This window comes from Candoia aspera, chromosome 3, assembly GCF_035149785.1.
Source record: "Candoia aspera isolate rCanAsp1 chromosome 3, rCanAsp1.hap2, whole genome shotgun sequence".
Lineage (NCBI taxonomy): Eukaryota > Metazoa > Chordata > Lepidosauria > Squamata > Boidae > Candoia > Candoia aspera.
Window position 1 is genome coordinate 167,600,829 of NC_086155.1, and position 18,539 is coordinate 167,619,367.

At 36.9% G+C, this 18,539-nt stretch overlaps 1 protein-coding gene across 1 annotated transcript in view; it reads right to left on the reverse strand.

Moving 5' to 3' along the window:
- Window positions 1-18,539, reverse strand: part of PRKDC (protein kinase, DNA-activated, catalytic subunit) — a 108,490-nt gene that overhangs the window by 34,743 nt on the left and 55,208 nt on the right. Inside the window, exons 49-61 of the mRNA XM_063299249.1 lie at window positions 17,423-17,566; window positions 14,593-14,744; window positions 12,645-12,776; window positions 11,875-11,986; window positions 11,280-11,404; window positions 11,034-11,183; window positions 10,625-10,798; window positions 8,924-9,022; window positions 7,371-7,581; window positions 6,270-6,441; window positions 5,717-5,932; window positions 3,752-3,864; window positions 930-1,061 (exon numbers count right to left, since the gene is read on the reverse strand). Coding sequence (XP_063155319.1) covers window positions 930-1,061; window positions 3,752-3,864; window positions 5,717-5,932; window positions 6,270-6,441; window positions 7,371-7,581; window positions 8,924-9,022; window positions 10,625-10,798; window positions 11,034-11,183; window positions 11,280-11,404; window positions 11,875-11,986; window positions 12,645-12,776; window positions 14,593-14,744; window positions 17,423-17,566 — 1,932 coding nt within the window. The remainder of the gene's footprint in view (window positions 1-929; window positions 1,062-3,751; window positions 3,865-5,716; window positions 5,933-6,269; window positions 6,442-7,370; window positions 7,582-8,923; window positions 9,023-10,624; window positions 10,799-11,033; window positions 11,184-11,279; window positions 11,405-11,874; window positions 11,987-12,644; window positions 12,777-14,592; window positions 14,745-17,422; window positions 17,567-18,539) is intronic.

Sequence of the window (18,539 nt, forward strand, 5' to 3'; positions counted from 1 at the left end):
ATAACATGCCAATCTCCTAGGGTGCAAATATGATTCCCAGACAATTGTTTTTACACAGCAAACAAAAGCATTTTCTGTACAGTATAATCCCACCACCTTTCCTTACCATGAAGGACCTGAGATTCAATCAGGTTCAGAATACATGAACCTTATTATTATTATTATTATTATTATTATTATTATTATTATTATTATTTAACACAGTTGGGACTTCAGACCTTTCCACAGAGAAATGGCAGGCCTGCCATAAACTATTCTGATAGCTATCCCTGTCTTTATGACCACTGTGTTCTCTGGGGTATAAGGGACATGTAAGACGGAAGTCTTTTTTGTCAAGATCAGATAAACTGCCAAACAAGTATTTGGGTAGCTGCTGGCTTGACAAAACTGTCACAGAGTAGGAACTCTGAACACCTGGTTTCTTGAAGTCGGCAAGACTTGAAATCTAAGGGGCCCCCCATGCTTAACCAAGCATGAAATTATTGAACAGTCCAGCCTCTGAAGCATGTAAGAAGAACACACTTCTAGTTCAACATTAACGACTTTAAAAGGCCTCATGTGTCATACCATGTTTTAAATTTGAAATGCCCCATTATGAGGTTTGCTACAGGGTCACTGGCTATTCAACCTGAGGAAACAGCAATTTATTTCTTTAGAATGCAGTAACCTACAAAACGTGGAATCAAACCCTGGGTATCAAATGACACGCTAAGACTAAACAATTTTTTAAAATCATTTAAAGAAAACAAATATTATATAATATGTAAACTGAATTCACTCAATGGAACTAGTACAAAAATACAGCTACATTCATGGGTCTTCAACAAGAATATCTGATTTAAACTTTAAGCATACTGTTCTTAAAATACATTTGCTAAAATTGTTCAGCTCAAAGATGTTAATTAAGAATCCTTGATAAAATAGCCTACCTGTGCCACAACCTGCAGAGGAGTAATTAGACTGCTATATTCAATCTGGATGTCAGGGAGATCTCCTTGCCTGTATTTTCTGTACAAAGTGACCTGAGCATCATGCTTCATCTTCAGCTGGGTTTTTATTTCCTGCAACAATTTATCATTTTGTCACAAGCAGCAAAAACTTGCACCTCACACAAGATCAACTCTTCAAGTCCTGAAGTATGTCTCTAATACCACCCTGCAGCTAGAGACAGGCCCCATAACAGTGGAGGCTAGAGTGTGGCTGACCATACTCAACTATTGGCTCAGACTATCCTTTTTTCCCCTTGGCCTTGCCCCATTAACTATGAGGGGTGACTTTCAGTCCACATGGAAACAGGCAGGGGCAACTAAAATCTCATCCTTGGGCTTCTCTCCAGGTCTTCTACTCAGCACGGAATATGATCGGGCCAAAGCACTCATTAAACAGCGTGTAGCAGACACAGAGCACCGACTGGGACCCCAACCTTTAATGCCAGTGAATCCAACAGGTACTCTGCTTCCCCTACGGCATACTTAATTAAACTCGAAGAACCTAAACACCAGGCACAAAGCCATGATCTCCCCTCAGTTGTCCTTGGAGGCCAATACAGAAAGGTTCTTTACCGGGAGAGACATGCCCCTGAGACCCTGGACACACAGAAACAACACAGCCATGTGCTTCTCCAGCGCCTGTATTACAGAGACATTCATACTAGCCTTATCTCACCATTACTGCATAAATACCCAGGGCACACAGGACAATTCTACACTTCCCTGCTGCTTTCAGATACCAACCCTGCTACAACACACAGTGTTGCTAGGTTCTGTGCAGCAGCACTTAAAATTCATCAGATGATGACCTGTGCCATAAACTAGATGTAATGAGCACCTAGTTTGCCACATTAGAGTACTCTGCAACTTGACATAGTCTTCCACATACTAACCTTTTACACTCCCCTACACCAATCTAATGCTCCTATCCCTTCTTTTAGATTGTTTTTTAATAGATACTTTGTTTTTAGTTCATGTATGTTTTATATCTTCTACCTTTTCATATTTTTTTTAGATTTTTATTTTTACTCTGACGTATCTTCTATGCTTTTTAATGACGGTACCCCACCCTCCTCATGCTGATTTCTAATGCTGATCTCCTAATGCTGATCTCTAATCTCTTTATCAGATCTCTAATAAAGATCTGATCAGATCTGATTTGATTTGCACCTCACATAGTAACTTAAATAATTCACAGATACATTAGTTTTAATGCTTTGTAGAAATCACAGCAAAATCAAAAGTAAACTTCTAAAGCTTTCTGGAACCATTTCACATTCTATCATATTTTTGTCCCTAAATACTAATCTCTCTTTTTACTAAAGCAAAAAAATATGGTTCCAAAAATTCAGTAATAAAGCAGATACTTTGATTTTATTAGTACATTGATTTTCCCCCATCAATGAGAATCTGTTAAGAAATGTTATGTGTGCGGATAAAAATAGGGATCTAAAAACTTCTAACTTTATAAAGGGAACAGCTATCACCCATTCTTTAAAATCAAGTCTGACAGAACAGGTATTTGCTCATTCAACTGACATTATCCAAGCAAAACACAACAAAGGATAGATTGGCTTTCTATTCATACATCCATTTTATGCTTTGTGTTTTCCTCAGTTGTCATTGGGATACTTTGACTCAAAGTTTCTCTTTAGTTCAGGAAAAGACAGCTAAATTAAAAAACTTCTGGAACTGCCAGGTACACATTATGTGGCTCCACCACTGATCTGGACTGGATTCCCTTGTGAATGAGACTGAAGAGAATTTCAGTCTCTTGAAATTACTCTCCCTCTATGTTGTCAGTAAACCCATGAGGAAAACACCAGACCTGCTTGCTCCAGAGCTATGGAAGGGGGAAAAAAGAGTAATTCTGAATAATTTCTACCATCCTAAAAGATTAAAAAGTTTAGACATTTCAATAGCACACCTTTTGTTTATCCAGTCTACCCTTTGTTAAATGAGTATGATAGCAATCCAACACACAAAACTTCCCTAAGGCATCTCTTCTTGACTCAGATGAAACATACTCATTTTCTTCTGACCCATCCTGAATCACTCATTAAATACTCTAGTTCAGTGTTTTTCAAACTTGGCAACTTTAAGATATGTGGACTTCAACTCCCAGATTTTCACAGCCAGCATGTTGGGTAGGGAATTCTGGGAGTTGAAGTCCACATCTTAAAGTTGCCAAATGTGAAAAACACTGCTCTAGCTGCTCTGAAACTTGGAACCAGCTCTCATTCTTTAGTCCCATATATCTATTTACTAACTTGCTTAGACTTATAGCACATTGATTTGGCAGTCAGCTCACCTGAGGTTCACCACTATCGCTGACACTTAATTCCCAATTTTCAAACCCAAATTTACTTCTTGACCCATTTGTTGCCTCACAACCCAGAAAAATCCATGCCTTCAGGATGCTACCATTCATAAAGCATCTACTGAGTCCCAAAAGCTGGTTCCATATGTAGTGTGGCTGCCTCAGACTATTCTTTCTTTGAACTGCGAACACTGAGATCACTTATGATGTTTAAGCAGGAAATCCAGACCTTATAAAAGATTGCTACTTAAACTCTCAAACCAATTGTGATTACTGACCATTTTAATCCTATTTTTATACCATAAAAAGGCACAACTGTATCATGATTAGAACATTTAATAATCTACTATAATCCATATCGCTTCACCAACTGAAACTCCGTGTGCCAGCATAGTAACATGCAAGTCAGGCATGTTTGGAAGAAGATATGTAGAAAACTAACCTTTTCTTGTTTCTGTTCAGCAACACCCTTTCTTGCATAGATCAAACTGAGTTTCTCTTGATCTTTTAAGAAACGTCTCCGTAGTCTCAAAATTTCTGTGTGTTCATCTATACCTAATGCACGTAGAAGGAAATTCTTTTAAACCTACTGTTGGAATTATCGAGGTCAACTCAGCATTGTCTCATAAGCATAAGGGGGTCTTTTTAGTAAATGCATCTCTATTGTACTTTTGGGATGTCACATGGGTCACCTGATTTCCACTTCTTCCTTCTTCTTGGGTTTGGGGATTAACAATCTCCATTACCTCCTGGGCACACCTGCAAGCAGGAGGTGCTGCAGAATGCAGCTCTTGTTCTTTTTATGTGGCTTGCATGCAGACATTTCTATTCCACATAGAAATGTGTCTACAAAGAACCAGTGATGAATAAGTGCTTTCTACTATGAATCTACTTGTATCCAGATCTACTGAATAAATAAGCTACCTTTTTTTTTCTCTTCACCTAACTACTGTGTGAAGACTGAATTTATTTTCTGAATGTAATTAAGCTTAATGTGCAAGTTCCTTTTTGGTTCATGTTTCTACTTTGCAAGATAGTTGTTAGCTGCTTGGAGTTCTTTTATTAACCTTTAAAAACTCCATCACCTACAGAGTAAAACTATTCAAGAAATCCCATATTCAACCTTGCTAGCCAAAACCTGGAATTGGGAATTTCATAAATTGTATAATTTAAGATTTGTAATGAGACTGGGACAGAATTGGAATACCTTTAAGAGCCTTCTTACTGTCATGCTTTAAGTCACGTTTTTGTGGTTGTTCCTTTGAACAAAGAACATGATTGGACAAGTACTAAATTGCTTAAATCAGCATTCCCTGCCCACTGTTGCAGCCCCATGCAGAAGTTCCTGCAAGGCTGTAACTACCCTCACTTATCCACTGCTTTCACTTGTCTCCTTGAACATGTTTATATAAACAGGCAGTGCTTCTGATTAGGAACTACTTAGTATTCATCTGTAAGAGCCATGTAGATTCCACAAATATTCCTATACAGAAGCATATCCCTCTCCCCCATCTCTAATGAAGCTGTCTTTTTAGAGAAAAAAAGAGACTGGAGAATGATAGAATGGCTGAAGGTAATACTTGTTCTGCAAATTTTCTAACAAGGTATGTTGTAGCAAGATTTCTACAACGGATGCACCTGTTCGCATATTTAAAGTTAAAACTTAAACACAACCAGATAATTATTTCTCAGCAATTTTTTACCTAATTTTAAAAACCCATTCAAAGAAGAAATCTGTTTTGTTACATATTTATATGTGCATATTTAATATTGGGCACAGAAGGTAAAAGCAAGATGATTTTCCCATTTATTTGCATCTCTGAAAGATCAACTATGGAACAAAAGCAAGTATAGATATCAACACAGATCTGCTGCCAGCAACCTCCTGGCATAAATAATTGGATTCAGCACATAGTTCTTTATGAAGACATGTCTACTAAAATCTCTTCAAACAACTTCATTTAAGTATATATTAAAACTGAATGTGGTTTCATTAGTATCTCAGGTAAAAACAATGAAACTGTAATAGACTATGCCTTCATTTTAGTAGGCACTAGATGTGTTTTTTTGTGCATTCCATAAAAAGAAAAATTAAATTGGTGGTATTTGGAAAAGGGGTATACAAATTCATGTGAAATTATGAAATGTATTGTTGATTTACAAAGAACAGTTATGGGAGACAGCAATGTTAACTCCAAGAACAAACCTCAATATAAGAAATCTAGTATATCATTTTGGGGTGGTGGTGAGGCCTAAAGGATGTTTATCCCCAGTGTAAATTTGAAGCAAATTATGCTACTGCTATCCAAATAAATCCTGGTTTTACCACAGGGGAGTCCTGATTTAGACCATGAAATATGCTTAGAGGAAAGAAGGCAAAAAGAAATTGGATTAACAGCAACAATACCTTTAGTTTTACTGTCAACCTCATCTCCTGGCAAACCCAGTCTTTTTTCCCCAAAATTAGGACTTAATGGTTTGAAGGTGGTTTTGTGAGATCTGTCTGTACGCTTGTTAATGAGCAACATAGATGAAGAAACTGATTCAGAAGAGGAAGGAACTGTATAGTCTGCAAAGGTGTCAACGCTATTTCCTATTAGCCAGTTGAAAGAGCTCCTTCCACCTGTAAAAAGAGCATTAAGGACACAGTTCAAGCTATATAAAAGCAAATAGCTTCTCCCCCTCCATATTTTCCCTTCATTTTGTCCAGTTACTAAAGAAAATGACAGTAGAGTATCAGGAAAGGTTTGATCGAAAAACTGAGATGCAAAATATACTATATGAAATGCAAAGACATGTATGAAAGGAAGAAAATCAATGATATCCAGAAACATAAAAAAAATATAATTCTGCATGGAATGATTCTTTAATGCCACAAAACCAGAATCATGTGTCCCTTACGGATCGACAATTTCATCAGGACACGTTAGTGCTTTGCAATAATGGTATAGGTTACTTACTGATATTCTGGGTGGGCGTAAATTCGTACTGCTGCTGAGTAGCCCTTAGCTGGCCACCCATATATCCTTCCTGTGAGCGATATCTAACAGCACTTTGGGAAGCCTGAGTCTCCACAAACATGGGGGTAAGAATGGTACTTCGATACCGCCAACTGGAATCAATTACGAAGTCCTGGAGAGCAAATACATGAAGTACTTGAAGGCATCTTGACATCATCACTCTAGTGTCATAACAACACAAATGTTATAATCCTATGCAAATGTATTCTGAAGAATCCCACTAAAATCAGAGGGACTACTAAATAAATCTGCACATGTTTAAGCTATATTATTTTCCCCAATTATGTATATTTCTGACTGTTTTCAAATATATCAAGAAGCAGTAGCTGGGGAAAGATAGATACCATGGTGCAGTTTTAATCAACTCATGCATCTATTAGCTTGAGAAAACTGCCCCATTTGACATTTACTTAAAAGAGATTCATTCCTAAAGATGATTTTAAGGTTTTCAGTTTTTAAAAAATGATAGTGTCTGTTGTTGCCTACAACCTCAGCATTTAAAATAAAAGTATTTCTTTGCCTATTTATTCCCAACTTTCTTGATGGCTTCAAAGTGGTTCACGTATTCATAAAAATAGGAAAATATTATCCCTCTGCCCACCCCCACCATCTCAATATATTGTAGGTGGCACCATATTAAAACATGCAACCTTTGTAAATATTTCATAAGGAAATTTAAAGATTCATACTTTTTTGGAGATGCATAAAACTTGTATGGAATAAGGAGCACCATAATTCACCATATTCCTCTCTTCTATTTTTCTTCATTGTGATATTTGTATACCAGTAAATGACAATTTTAATATCAATACAATTTATCAAGGTAAAAATAGAAATGCAATTTGCATGTTTCAGTTTTTTTAAATGTAATAATCAAAATTAATATCTCCCTTTACTTCTAATAAAGCAAACAATTAACATAAAAATTACAATTAATATAATGAAATATTTTAAAAAATGATCTACCTCTGATCTAAGAATTTTAGTTTTTAAAAAGTACTCCAATAAACTCTTAAACAAAGCAAAATAATATACATTCACCTGAAATTTACATTCAGAAAGCGGATATTCAAATATTTTTCTGGAAAAATCTGGGCTTTTGCTGGTCATTTCAAGGAGAAAATTCGTAGCTAAACTCAAATACTGAGTTTCAATTTTGTCAGAGTACAAGGATCTTAGCATAGACAACATGCGATCAAGAGTATTTGTTGGTAACCTAGTTTCATCACTCCAAAAATTCCTAACAATTAATCTGTGAAAGAAAATAAATATGCAAATGTCAATTTCAAATTATTTATTTATTATCCCACCTTTATTATTTTTATAAATAACTCAAGGCGGCGAACATACCTAATCCTCCTTCCTCCTCCTATTTTCCCCACAAGAGCAACCCTGTGAGGTAAATTGGGCTGAGAGAGTGACTGGCCCAAGGTCACCCAGTCAGCTTTCATGCTTAAGGTGGGACTAGAACTCACAGATTCCTGGTTTTTAGCCCAGTACCTTAACCACTAGACCAAACTGGCTCTCTTTCAAATAATCCTGTAGCCATGTAAATATATGAATAAAGCACTTAGTGCATGGCATAGCAACATATCCTTATGTCTAGCTAAATCACTCCCTTTATTTATCAAAGAAAAAATATGAAAATAGTGACCTGAACTTATTGATAGAATTTCCTTTTTTATGCTAGGAAAGAACAGAATGTTCCTCCAAAATGCAGGGTAAATGATCCTTCAATGGATAAATTTTGTTGGGAAAGATTCAAGTCCCATACAGGTAGTCCTCGCTTAACAACCCTAACTGGGACCTGCAACTCCACCACTAAGCAAAACAGTCGCTAAGTGGGAAATCATGTGACCATGACTGTGCTTTCTGGCTGGAAAAAGACACAAGCAAGCAGGCTCGGGGGAGGGGGGAAGGGTCAGGCAAAGGAGAGACTGCCTACAGAAATTGCTTGCTTTTTTCTCTCTCCCCATCTCACAGAGCAGAGAGATTGGAGAGAAAGTGATTTCAAGACAGTAAGCTGTTTGCGTAGCATTCCTGCAGCTCCCAGCCCTGGGCTGCCATTGCAACTGCACTGCTTTTGATGCATAGAAGAGCAAACAGCTTACTTTCTTGCAATCCCTTTCTCTCTAATCAATCTGCTCTGCAAGGGGCATGGAAACACAGGTTAGGCACAGGACAACGCATACTGACTAATGGGGATCATGTGACTGAGGGATGCTGCAAAGTTAACAAATGGTCGTAAATAGACCGTAAAGTTATTTTTTCAGCACTGTTGTAACTTCAAATGGTTGCTGAATGAATGTTTGGCAAGCAAGAACTATCTGTATATCATTCCCAAATTAAAGACACAAAGTTTGCTTAATTCCAACCTTCACAAAGAAGTTCAGAATTTGTTATGCCATTTAGACTGCAATTCTGTATCATTCTGAATAAACAAGATATGCATTTCAACTTGATTTAAAATTAAATTAATTACACACAGTTTAGTCTGAGATCTCAATGTGTATACATGCACAATTTCACAGTGGATACAATTCAGTTTTTAAAAAGAAAATTCTGATTTCCAGAATAAAATTTATATTACTCACTGTAGTCCAGAATTCTCATCGATCAGTCCTTGAAGTAAAACTTCTTTTGCCAATTTCAACACTTTTGAAGATTCCTCATCTGCTTGACTTTCTGAATCACTGATAAAAGAAAATTCAACTTCATACTCTACTAAACCTCAGTTACTCACACAAAAATATTGATGGTGGTTTGCACCGGATAAAATTTATTACATGAGACCACTCAGAATATCAACATATCACTGACAAACAGAAGAAAGCTATTTATGTGTTTACTTTACATTTAGATATGGCTGTTAAACAACAAGCTTCAGATATCTCTGTTGGATCTAGGATCCAAAAGAGGGGCTTATAAACTCAAGCAAAACAAAGAAAAGGAGATGCATTTTTTTCAGTTGTATGTACTTTGGCTAAGTTGCAAAAGAATATTTGGAGCTGCTCCAAAGATTTCCACGGTAAGATAAATTTTGAAGAGGAAGGAGAAATTACTTCATGTGCCTCTTCTTGTTCCTAATCTGGTTCGGAATCCTTAGCCTGTTTAATATCCTGTCTCTGTCTCACATTCCTTCCCTTAGTACATAATCTCTAATAAACAGAGATAATGTATTCTGAGGTTCTCATCAGCTTTTTTGTTCAGCTGTACTTCATATTTTTTCCTTCTTCCCTTGGTCATCTCCTCCAGCTATTATTCTTGTCAAATTTCTGCAACTAAACTCTCTGCCTATTCTACCTGTATTTATTGAGTGGCCTTTCTTTTCAACCCTCAGACTCTCTACTTCTGCTGGTGCTCCTACCAGTAGCGCTTCTCTGGTTTTGTGGATTCTATGAGAAGTTTTTCTACTCAAGCCACTACTCCTTCCTTCACCAAAGTACTGAAAAACCCAAGATCACAGAAATTCAGCTAATGGCAGTTTTGCTATAATGTGCATAGGCACAAATTCATACATGTTCATAATGTTTTGTTCCTATGGAGTTTTACACATGCCTATTGCCCAAGCGTGTATGTGGTGATGGTTTGCACATCCCTACTATGTTATATGTCAAAGCCTGACTGTACATAACATACACCCCATATGTAACAATCAGATGTAAAATCAAGAGTCCCGCCCAGAGTCCCTCTTTTGAGGGAGATAGATAGGTGGTGACAACATTTGAAATATTCATTCAATCATTCATTTGTGAATGAATGTGAATTCTGAAGTTTCCCTGGAAGTGGAAAAAGAGAAACGAAAGAGGTAACTGGCTAATACATAGTAAATCTGGAATATCTAACTGCATTTTCCAGCTTTTCCCCCCATTAGCTACAAATCTAAAGTGAACGATCTGCAGAATAAATATGACCCAGGCCTCCCCTTGTGCAGCATCCAACACTTCCTTTTCCTTGCTGGTTTGGGCAAAAAATGTTGACAGAAATTCAGCCATGTAGAAACAAGGCATTGAGGCATTTTGCTCTGTGGCTTTCCAAACTGTAAGACAGGAAGATGAAAATGGGAGGAGAAGAAGCAATTCTCTTTGGTAGGAGGAAATAAAATAAAGACAAAAGTAAAGAATTCTAATCAAAACCTATTTCACAGCCTGGGTATTTTGTCAGGGAGCATATAAAATTAATAAATTAAATTAAATTAAATTAAATTAAATTGCAGACCATAGAGTGAAATCTAGGATCCTGGAAAAACAGCTTCAGAACGTTTGTTTATAATAATACCTAAGCTTGAGTCTTACCTGTAGTTATCATATATCCACATGAGAACATCATACATTTGGCCCCGACATAATGGTGAAGGATGAGAAATGAACCCTGTTATTGTAGGAAGGAGCTCTAATACTTCAGTTGGTTTCAGCTTAGGCAACATCTTGTGCACAATATTTAAGCATATTGTTTGCCTTTCATCATCTCTAAGGGGAAAATAAATAGAACACCTTTGTTGCCTTCATTTCTGATCATGGGGAATCATATCAAATCCCCCATCAAAACTGAGGAGGGACATAATCCCAACATCTCCTGTTACCAGAAAAAATGACAAAAAAACACCTTGATCTACTCCCATTTGTTCAAGTGGAGTTTGTTCAAAGACATTTTTAAGATGGACTGTTCTACCAAGAAACTATTACCGATCATGCCTTCACTCACCTGTGACACATGACTTGCGTGAATTCCTTACTCTTCAACTCTAAGTACAGATCAGTTGTTTCTTGGGCACGGGACATTATTACTTCCAAGCAATGAGTTTTCATTACTCCATGAAGTTTTGGTATCAGAAAGAAGACAATGTTCATAAATCTGCCCATGACCGGAAAACAGAAAAGTACGAGATGTTATACCAAACTATTAATTCATCATCTCAACAGTACAGAACCACTCACAATTCTAACATACCTATCAGCAAGAGGAGGGAAGTTCTTTGCGACTTTATTCAGGCATACAATAAATTTGTCATCTCTGGCATTCTGATGCAGCTTTAATTGTTTTACGACCATGTCATGAATTGGACCTTCAAATGTCTGAAAAATTGAATGTTAAAAACTTAACATGTTGGCCAAATATTTTAGCAATAATTAAAATACTGCTGTGAATTGAAAGTGACCTCCTCAGTTATTCTTTTAAGAAAATTCCATAAAAACCATTTTTCTTTTTCAGTGCCTATAAATCTTCATTCAGAGACAAATGAAGGATACTTTTATCATAATGCTGCGAACTATTCCTGCTACAGCTTCTTAAGAGTCAAATGGCTGGCCACTACTGGAGAAGGAGTACTGGGCTGGAAGGATCTTTCATGAGATCCAGCAAGGTATTTCTGATCTTTTGTAGTATTTATCAAGCCCCTGTTCTACCTTTCAATGCCATATTCAATAGACTAGATAAAGTAAACCCATAATATTTTAGGTACGACTGTAGATTAAAAATTACATTGCACTGAAAAAGCTAACTCTTTGGTTCTAGAATCATAAACTGTAATGCATACTGGACTCACATTTTCTTTCTCAGCAATGTACTGAAGAATGAGCCCCAGTACTTCAGCGGCAGCAGCATATACGTCCTTGTATCTTATTAGAGCCATGTTGTTAGACAAAGCCTGGAAATATCTAACATAAATAAGGAAGATTGTTTAGTTCTCACAAAATGCATATTTATTCCCTTGAAAGACATTAAGATGAATAATTTTCTCACTTACTTTACATTTAGTTCTAACAGGATGATTTACCAAGTTTCTAATGCATGTAATTTAAATATTAACTGCTTTCACTGTTTCTTGAAATCTTCAGGTAAAGTCTCAAGAGCTCCGGAACTACAGTATATCTGTCTTTTATATCTCCCAATTCTATTATAAATTCTCTAAATTTAAGATGGTCAGTTTGCATCCATTGAAAATTCCTATAACATCCTAACGCCTGTGCCTCTTTCCCACATTTGAAACATGTCCAAGCTTAAGATTTCTGAAATAAGTCTATAAATATGTAAAAGAACAAAAAGCAATTAAATTTTTTAATCCAAAGCTCAAAAAACATTCAAAGAAGCACTGGTTTTGAATGTTGAAACTAGCTCCTCCTAAGGAAAATGGCCACTACTAGTAGCTGCTAAAATATACACCAATTTCTCCATTTTTTTCCAGAGTAGACAATCAATCCGTGCATTTTGGGATTATCACTTCCTATTTTCAAAACTTACTTCTTGGCTAAATGTTTTATGCTCAGTATACCTTAACAGAAATATCAAATTATTTCAGGAAGCTGTAATTCTTACCTTATACTATCTATTTCACACTTTGGATCATGCGGAGGCAAATTATTAGCAAGAACAATTCCTAATAACTGAATTCCCACCGAATTGTCTTTTGTACTAGGATCTCCACCAGAAAATTTTTCGAATATTATCCTGCAGCAAGCAAAGATATGGATGAAGGTACTGGAAATAGCAAGTAACCATTGAGAAACACAAGAGTATCAGGTTTGTACTGAAAAAGAATGTACAGCAAAACACTGGTCACTTAATAACTGGAATCACTCATCAACACTAAGCCATGGTTTACTTAAACAGAGATTGCTGAGTAGACAGGACACTGGCTCAATTACTATAACACAGTGAGCCATAAATCATAAACAATAGCTGGGATTACTTATCAATCTTAGGCAGCACAAACAAATGACTTAGTGTGATGCAAAAATCCTTGTTAAAATCCTTCCTGATTTTGTACAGTGGAGGCATCTAATAAAAGAGCAGTATCCCATAGATGAAGTTGAAGCCTTGGTCTACCATTTAGGAGACTCAGTGTCAAATCCACCCTTAGCCATGGAAGCTGACTGGATGATTTTGGCCCGTCACTCTCTATCAGTTCTACCTAATGCAAAGAACTGTTCTTGTGAGAAAAAAAAAATGGAGCGAGTGCTGCATATACTGCCTTGAATTTCTAAAGGTAAGGCAGGATACAGCTATTACAAATAAATTATTAGCAATGCTTTAAATCTCACTGTCACTAAGGGAAGGGAACGTTCATGCGACTTCACCCCCAACAAAACCTGAATTGCTTTAATGCCCTCTTCAAATGCCCTCTTAATCTTCCTTCAGTTCATCCCAGCTTGCAACCGAAATTTATCTGAGGAGTCTCTGTGATTGCTGACTTCTGTATGGGACTCACTGGTGAACAAAGTTGTCACAGACAGTGCTGTTGGCAGAGTGCTAGGAAAGCATTTGGCCCAGGAGAGATCAGAAAAGTCACACACCAGGCATTTCTATAAAAATAATTTTATTTACAGAAAACAAACATATTTAAAGGCTGTTTGCTGAGAGGAGAGATTTCTCTCAGCTGCATATTCTCTGCAAGCCCACATAGAAGGGAAACTGAAACTAAAACAAGTTCGGGCAAGTTCCTCCCTTAGGCAATGCAACCATTAACATGTGAAAAGGGGACAATTAAATTCAACCTCTTCACCATGATTAGTTACCATAGTAACCTTAATCTGTAGTAGAAAACATATTAACAGGTACAACACAACAGTATGTTATGACATGTCAAAACAAGGGAGGATATTTAATTTCATGGATTATAGAGACGTATGTCATAAGCCATCTAATTCTGGTGGAACTACAAAAGTTTCATTCCCAGTGAAAAGAACAAAAGCATACAAATGGTGTATAAAAATGCTTGATTTTGGAAGTGATAGATAAATAGCTTTGATAGTTTTGGCAGATATTCTCCGTAGACAAGTGAAAGAACCTGGAGCAGAAGATGAGACAGTTTAAGAAATAAATGCTTTAGGAAAGAAGTGGCACTTTTGGAATAACAGAAGTTAATCCACTGTTGGAAGCCTCTTTCTATCAAAATGGGGAATGAGTCTCTTTCCCCAATTATTCCTCATTTAATCTTCTAATGGCACTGACTCCATGACTTTTAATTTTTCTAGAGGAAACCACAGCCCAAGTTTAAATTGTATGTATAGTCTCAAATTACCAAATAAATTACAACAAATCAGCCCAAGTTTATTTAAAAAGTAGGTATGACAACAAGCTTTGGTATAAAACCAGCAGGTCAACTGCTGCTGAACTTCAATTACCAGCATCTCTTAACTATGGCCCATGCCTGCTGGGGTTGCTGTTGTAGTTCAGCAGTATCCAGAAGGTCATTCATTCCCATCTTTGCTATAGCTCTTGGAGAACTGTATATATTCAACCATATTTTATTGCCATTATTTACCTGTAAGGTATGCTCAGACAGTCCTTCCAGCACTCTATTACTGTCTTGATTATTTCTAGGTTATGTCTAAACACTGCTCTTTTCTGATGAAACACATTTTTCATTAGGAACTCTAACAACCTGTTTGCCAAGACTTCATCCTTAATATTCCCCTAATATGAAGGAATTAGAAAAAGCATATTGCAGATATTCACGTACAAAAGTATAATCATATAGGACATTGCAGATATTCACATACAAAGTATAATCATATAGGCCATTACTCAGTGCTCAAAATGAAAGGGTGTGATTCATTTAACAGAGTTAATAATATCTTGTAAATGTGAACAAGTGTGCTACACTGCAAGACAATAATAGTACATATTAAACAGCAGAAAAGTGTGTATTTGCTTATAAAATGACAAAACATATGTTACCTTAATTTAAACATACTGTATTCAAGCTTGCCAAGTTTCCCCCAGTTAGGACTAACGAATATTCAGAAAAGACAGCCTTATTTCTGCCATATATTCTTAGCCACTGTCCTGTCAAGAGAACCTTGGCATCGTTTACAATATATGTACTGAAGTGCTAGTTCTCAAGCTGCAGTATAAATCAATCACCCTGGCACAAGATTCAAGGAAGACAAAAAACCTCCACTGCTTTGCAACACTCAAGTTTTGTCCATGGCCTGAAACCTAAGGAAGGAAGCCTTCCTGCCTTCCTTCTCCCCTACCCTCACCTGGGAAAGGGCTTGCCGAAGGCTTTTGAAATTACACTGCAAGTTGGTTGCAGCCCTACAGCTGAAGTTGTCCACCCCTGATCTAAACAGGTATTAACTCCAAGGCTACAATTTTGACACTATTTGGAATTGTTTTTTGTATGTCTAGAAGAGTGCAGTGCTAGGGACAGCTATGATACTGTGCAGAACCCTCAAACTCCCAGGCCTCTGGTAGAGGACCTGAGGTTGAGGAAGACACATACCACCCATAGGGTGAGAAGGGAATTTTTTAATATACATAGACATAAAGAAAAGGAGAGTAAGTACCTGAACCTGTATCAATGACAAATTAATGAATATAATGTTAACCAACATGAAGTAGTCCATGTTCAAAATCTCAAAAGCCTTCAGCAAGTCCTTCCTCCTGCAGCCTTTTCAGAAACCAATCATGAATGGCCTGGTTCCACACTCCATTCACCTTTTGCTCATCCACCAGTAGCAGCCAACCCCCAATGGATTACCCTGGTAAGAATCAGGAGTCTGGCAGTATGTTTTCCAACTAATATATTTTATTTAAAAGCATAAGCTGTTGTGAGTTGTAGCTCATTCATCAGATGCACAGAGTGGCACCTTTTAATAAAATTTGTTATTAACACGTGCTACCAGACTCCTCTTGATTTTTTTGCCACCCTAGACTAATATGGCTCTCCTCCTACAATGTCTGGTAAGAATGTGGCTCTCCCTCCAAAAAATGGTTAGCCACTGATGCAGGTAGGGCTAAAATAAGATACTGCTTTAATATTGGATCAATACATAAATATGTGCATGTTTACTCATACATTTCTTTTTACATTTACATTTCTTTTTGTGTGCCTTCCAGTCAGTTTTTGACTCCTGGTGAATGCCTGGATAAGTCCCTGCAGTTTTCTTGGCAAGATTTTGGAAGTGGTTTGCCATTGCCTCCTCCTAGGACTGACACAGAGTGACTGGCCCAAGGTCACCCAGCTGGCTTCATGTCTACGGCAGAACTAGAACTCACGGTCTCCCAGTTTCTAGCCTGATGCCTTAACTACTACAGCAAACTGGCTCTCTATTCGTATGTACATACAAATGTTCCAATATTATTTTAGCAAGACCCTTCTCAGTTCTTAAGAACCTTGGCTATGACAAAAATACAAAGAAGAGTATCACAGGGAAGAGAAAGGGAAAAAAGCAAGTCAGCTATGTCTTAGAGCTAACAATCATTTTCTGGTAGAAAGTATCACATGTAAATCTATAAAATAAATCTGGCATATACAATTTGCTTTCAAATTAAAACTATGGAATTGTAATACAACATAAATGCATTTTAACTTGTATAGTTATTATGAATTATTTCGTTTCTGAAGGCCTTAAAATTGAGCTTGAAGCATGTACATGCACATGCATTCCTATTTCTTATTTTAAAAGCAGGCCAGTTTATCTTGTAGCCAATTTATCTAAATGCAGCTAATACAATATAAAATATAATTATATTGTCAAACGAGGAATATGCATATATAAAGGCTCACAACACTATCAAGAATTAACTGTACCACTAAAAGGATTATCACATATTATATGCTGATTAATTCTTCAAGAGCAGAAAAACGTCATATCAGCAATACAAGACTACACAGGACAGCATAAATTTTCAATTTATAATATACACTCTCAGAATATGCTCACTGTATTATCTCATCAGAATACTGTTGCAAAAGCATTTAAAATCTTCCAGTGGTACATAAATTGCAAGAGATTTTTCTTATTAAGAACAGATACATTTTGCTCCTCCTAAATTTGCCTTTCTTGATGGTCAGTAGAGAGCCAGATGATGTTGTGCTTAGGGACACTGGATTTGAAGCCAGAAGATTGGGAATTTTAGTCCCAGCTCAGGCCCAAACCCAGCTAGGTGACTCTGGACCAGCCACTGTCTCTCAGCCCTAGAAAGAAGGCAAGGGCAAATCACTTCTGAAAACATTGCCAAGAAAACTGCAAAGCATTTCCATGCAGTTGCCAGGAATCAAGACTGACTTGAAGACAGCAAAAAAAGAAAAAAAAGGGCAGTACATATTTTTGTCTGCCTTATTATAACCAAATAACATTTCTTACTTTAGGAGTTGCCACACTAGTCCACGAAAGCAGGGTGGCTACTATCTCTACCACCATATAATGAATTCCTTCTCCTCCATTATCTCCAGAAACAACCAGCTGCAGTAAAGGACTCAGCCACCACTTTGCGTAAGGCTGGAAAACCTAGAGAAGAAAAATACAAGGTTGCCATTCTAGAATCTGTTGCACATTAACTTTTTATTTACTTCTAACCAAATAAATTATTTAAAAGGTAACCAACCCCCCCCCCTCCAATACTCAACAATGCAAACACATTTCATGCCTTGGCAACACAGTATCTAAGCAGAGACATTACCTAGCACATTAATGTTTCCACCTCTGATTTATATTCATAATGAATGTAAGAGTTCTCTATCAAATCCCTCTATTAAGAGGTATCAGTGAAAGGCCACCCACAATACTATAAAATAAAATACTGAAAAAAAAGGTTGTCGATTACAGAATCTCTCCTGAACCTTCAGGTTGTACCCAAAAGGTGTCAAATAAATGTTATTTACTGCTTTTAAAACTACCGTTCTTAAACTAAAGTCATCCAGCACAACGCTTTATGAATTCAAATTATAGTTGGACAGGGATAAATTAATCATCACAGGTGAGACAGTATTGCAGTCTACCAGGAAACCCACTAAGATCATGAGAATGTCCTTGTACTGTTATTCCATGAACAGCTAACCAAACTGTAATAAATTCAGTTGTAAAACTAAGACTGCTCATGAAGCTACCAAACAAGCTGTATGGAGAGTAACTTTCTATCTAGAAATCATTTTGCCAAGGAATTATCATCCCTTGCTCCCGGCTAGTTCTGGAGACTTGTTAAAACTTAACTGTGAGTCAGAGGCACCTTCACTTTGTTGGAAGGAATTGTTCCTGAGCAATGGCACAAGGATTGAACAATGTGAAGTTACTTTACACCCTTGATGGTTACAGTCAAAATATAAACATGGTAGTAAAACTAAGTATGACCACAGTTTGCTCATATGAATCATACAAGACCTCATGTAGAAGATACTAGCTGCATCTATTATGCACTAATTGCTTAAGAAACCAGTTTGCTGGTTTCTATGCTTGCTTAGGAAATTAATGTATTTCAACAAAC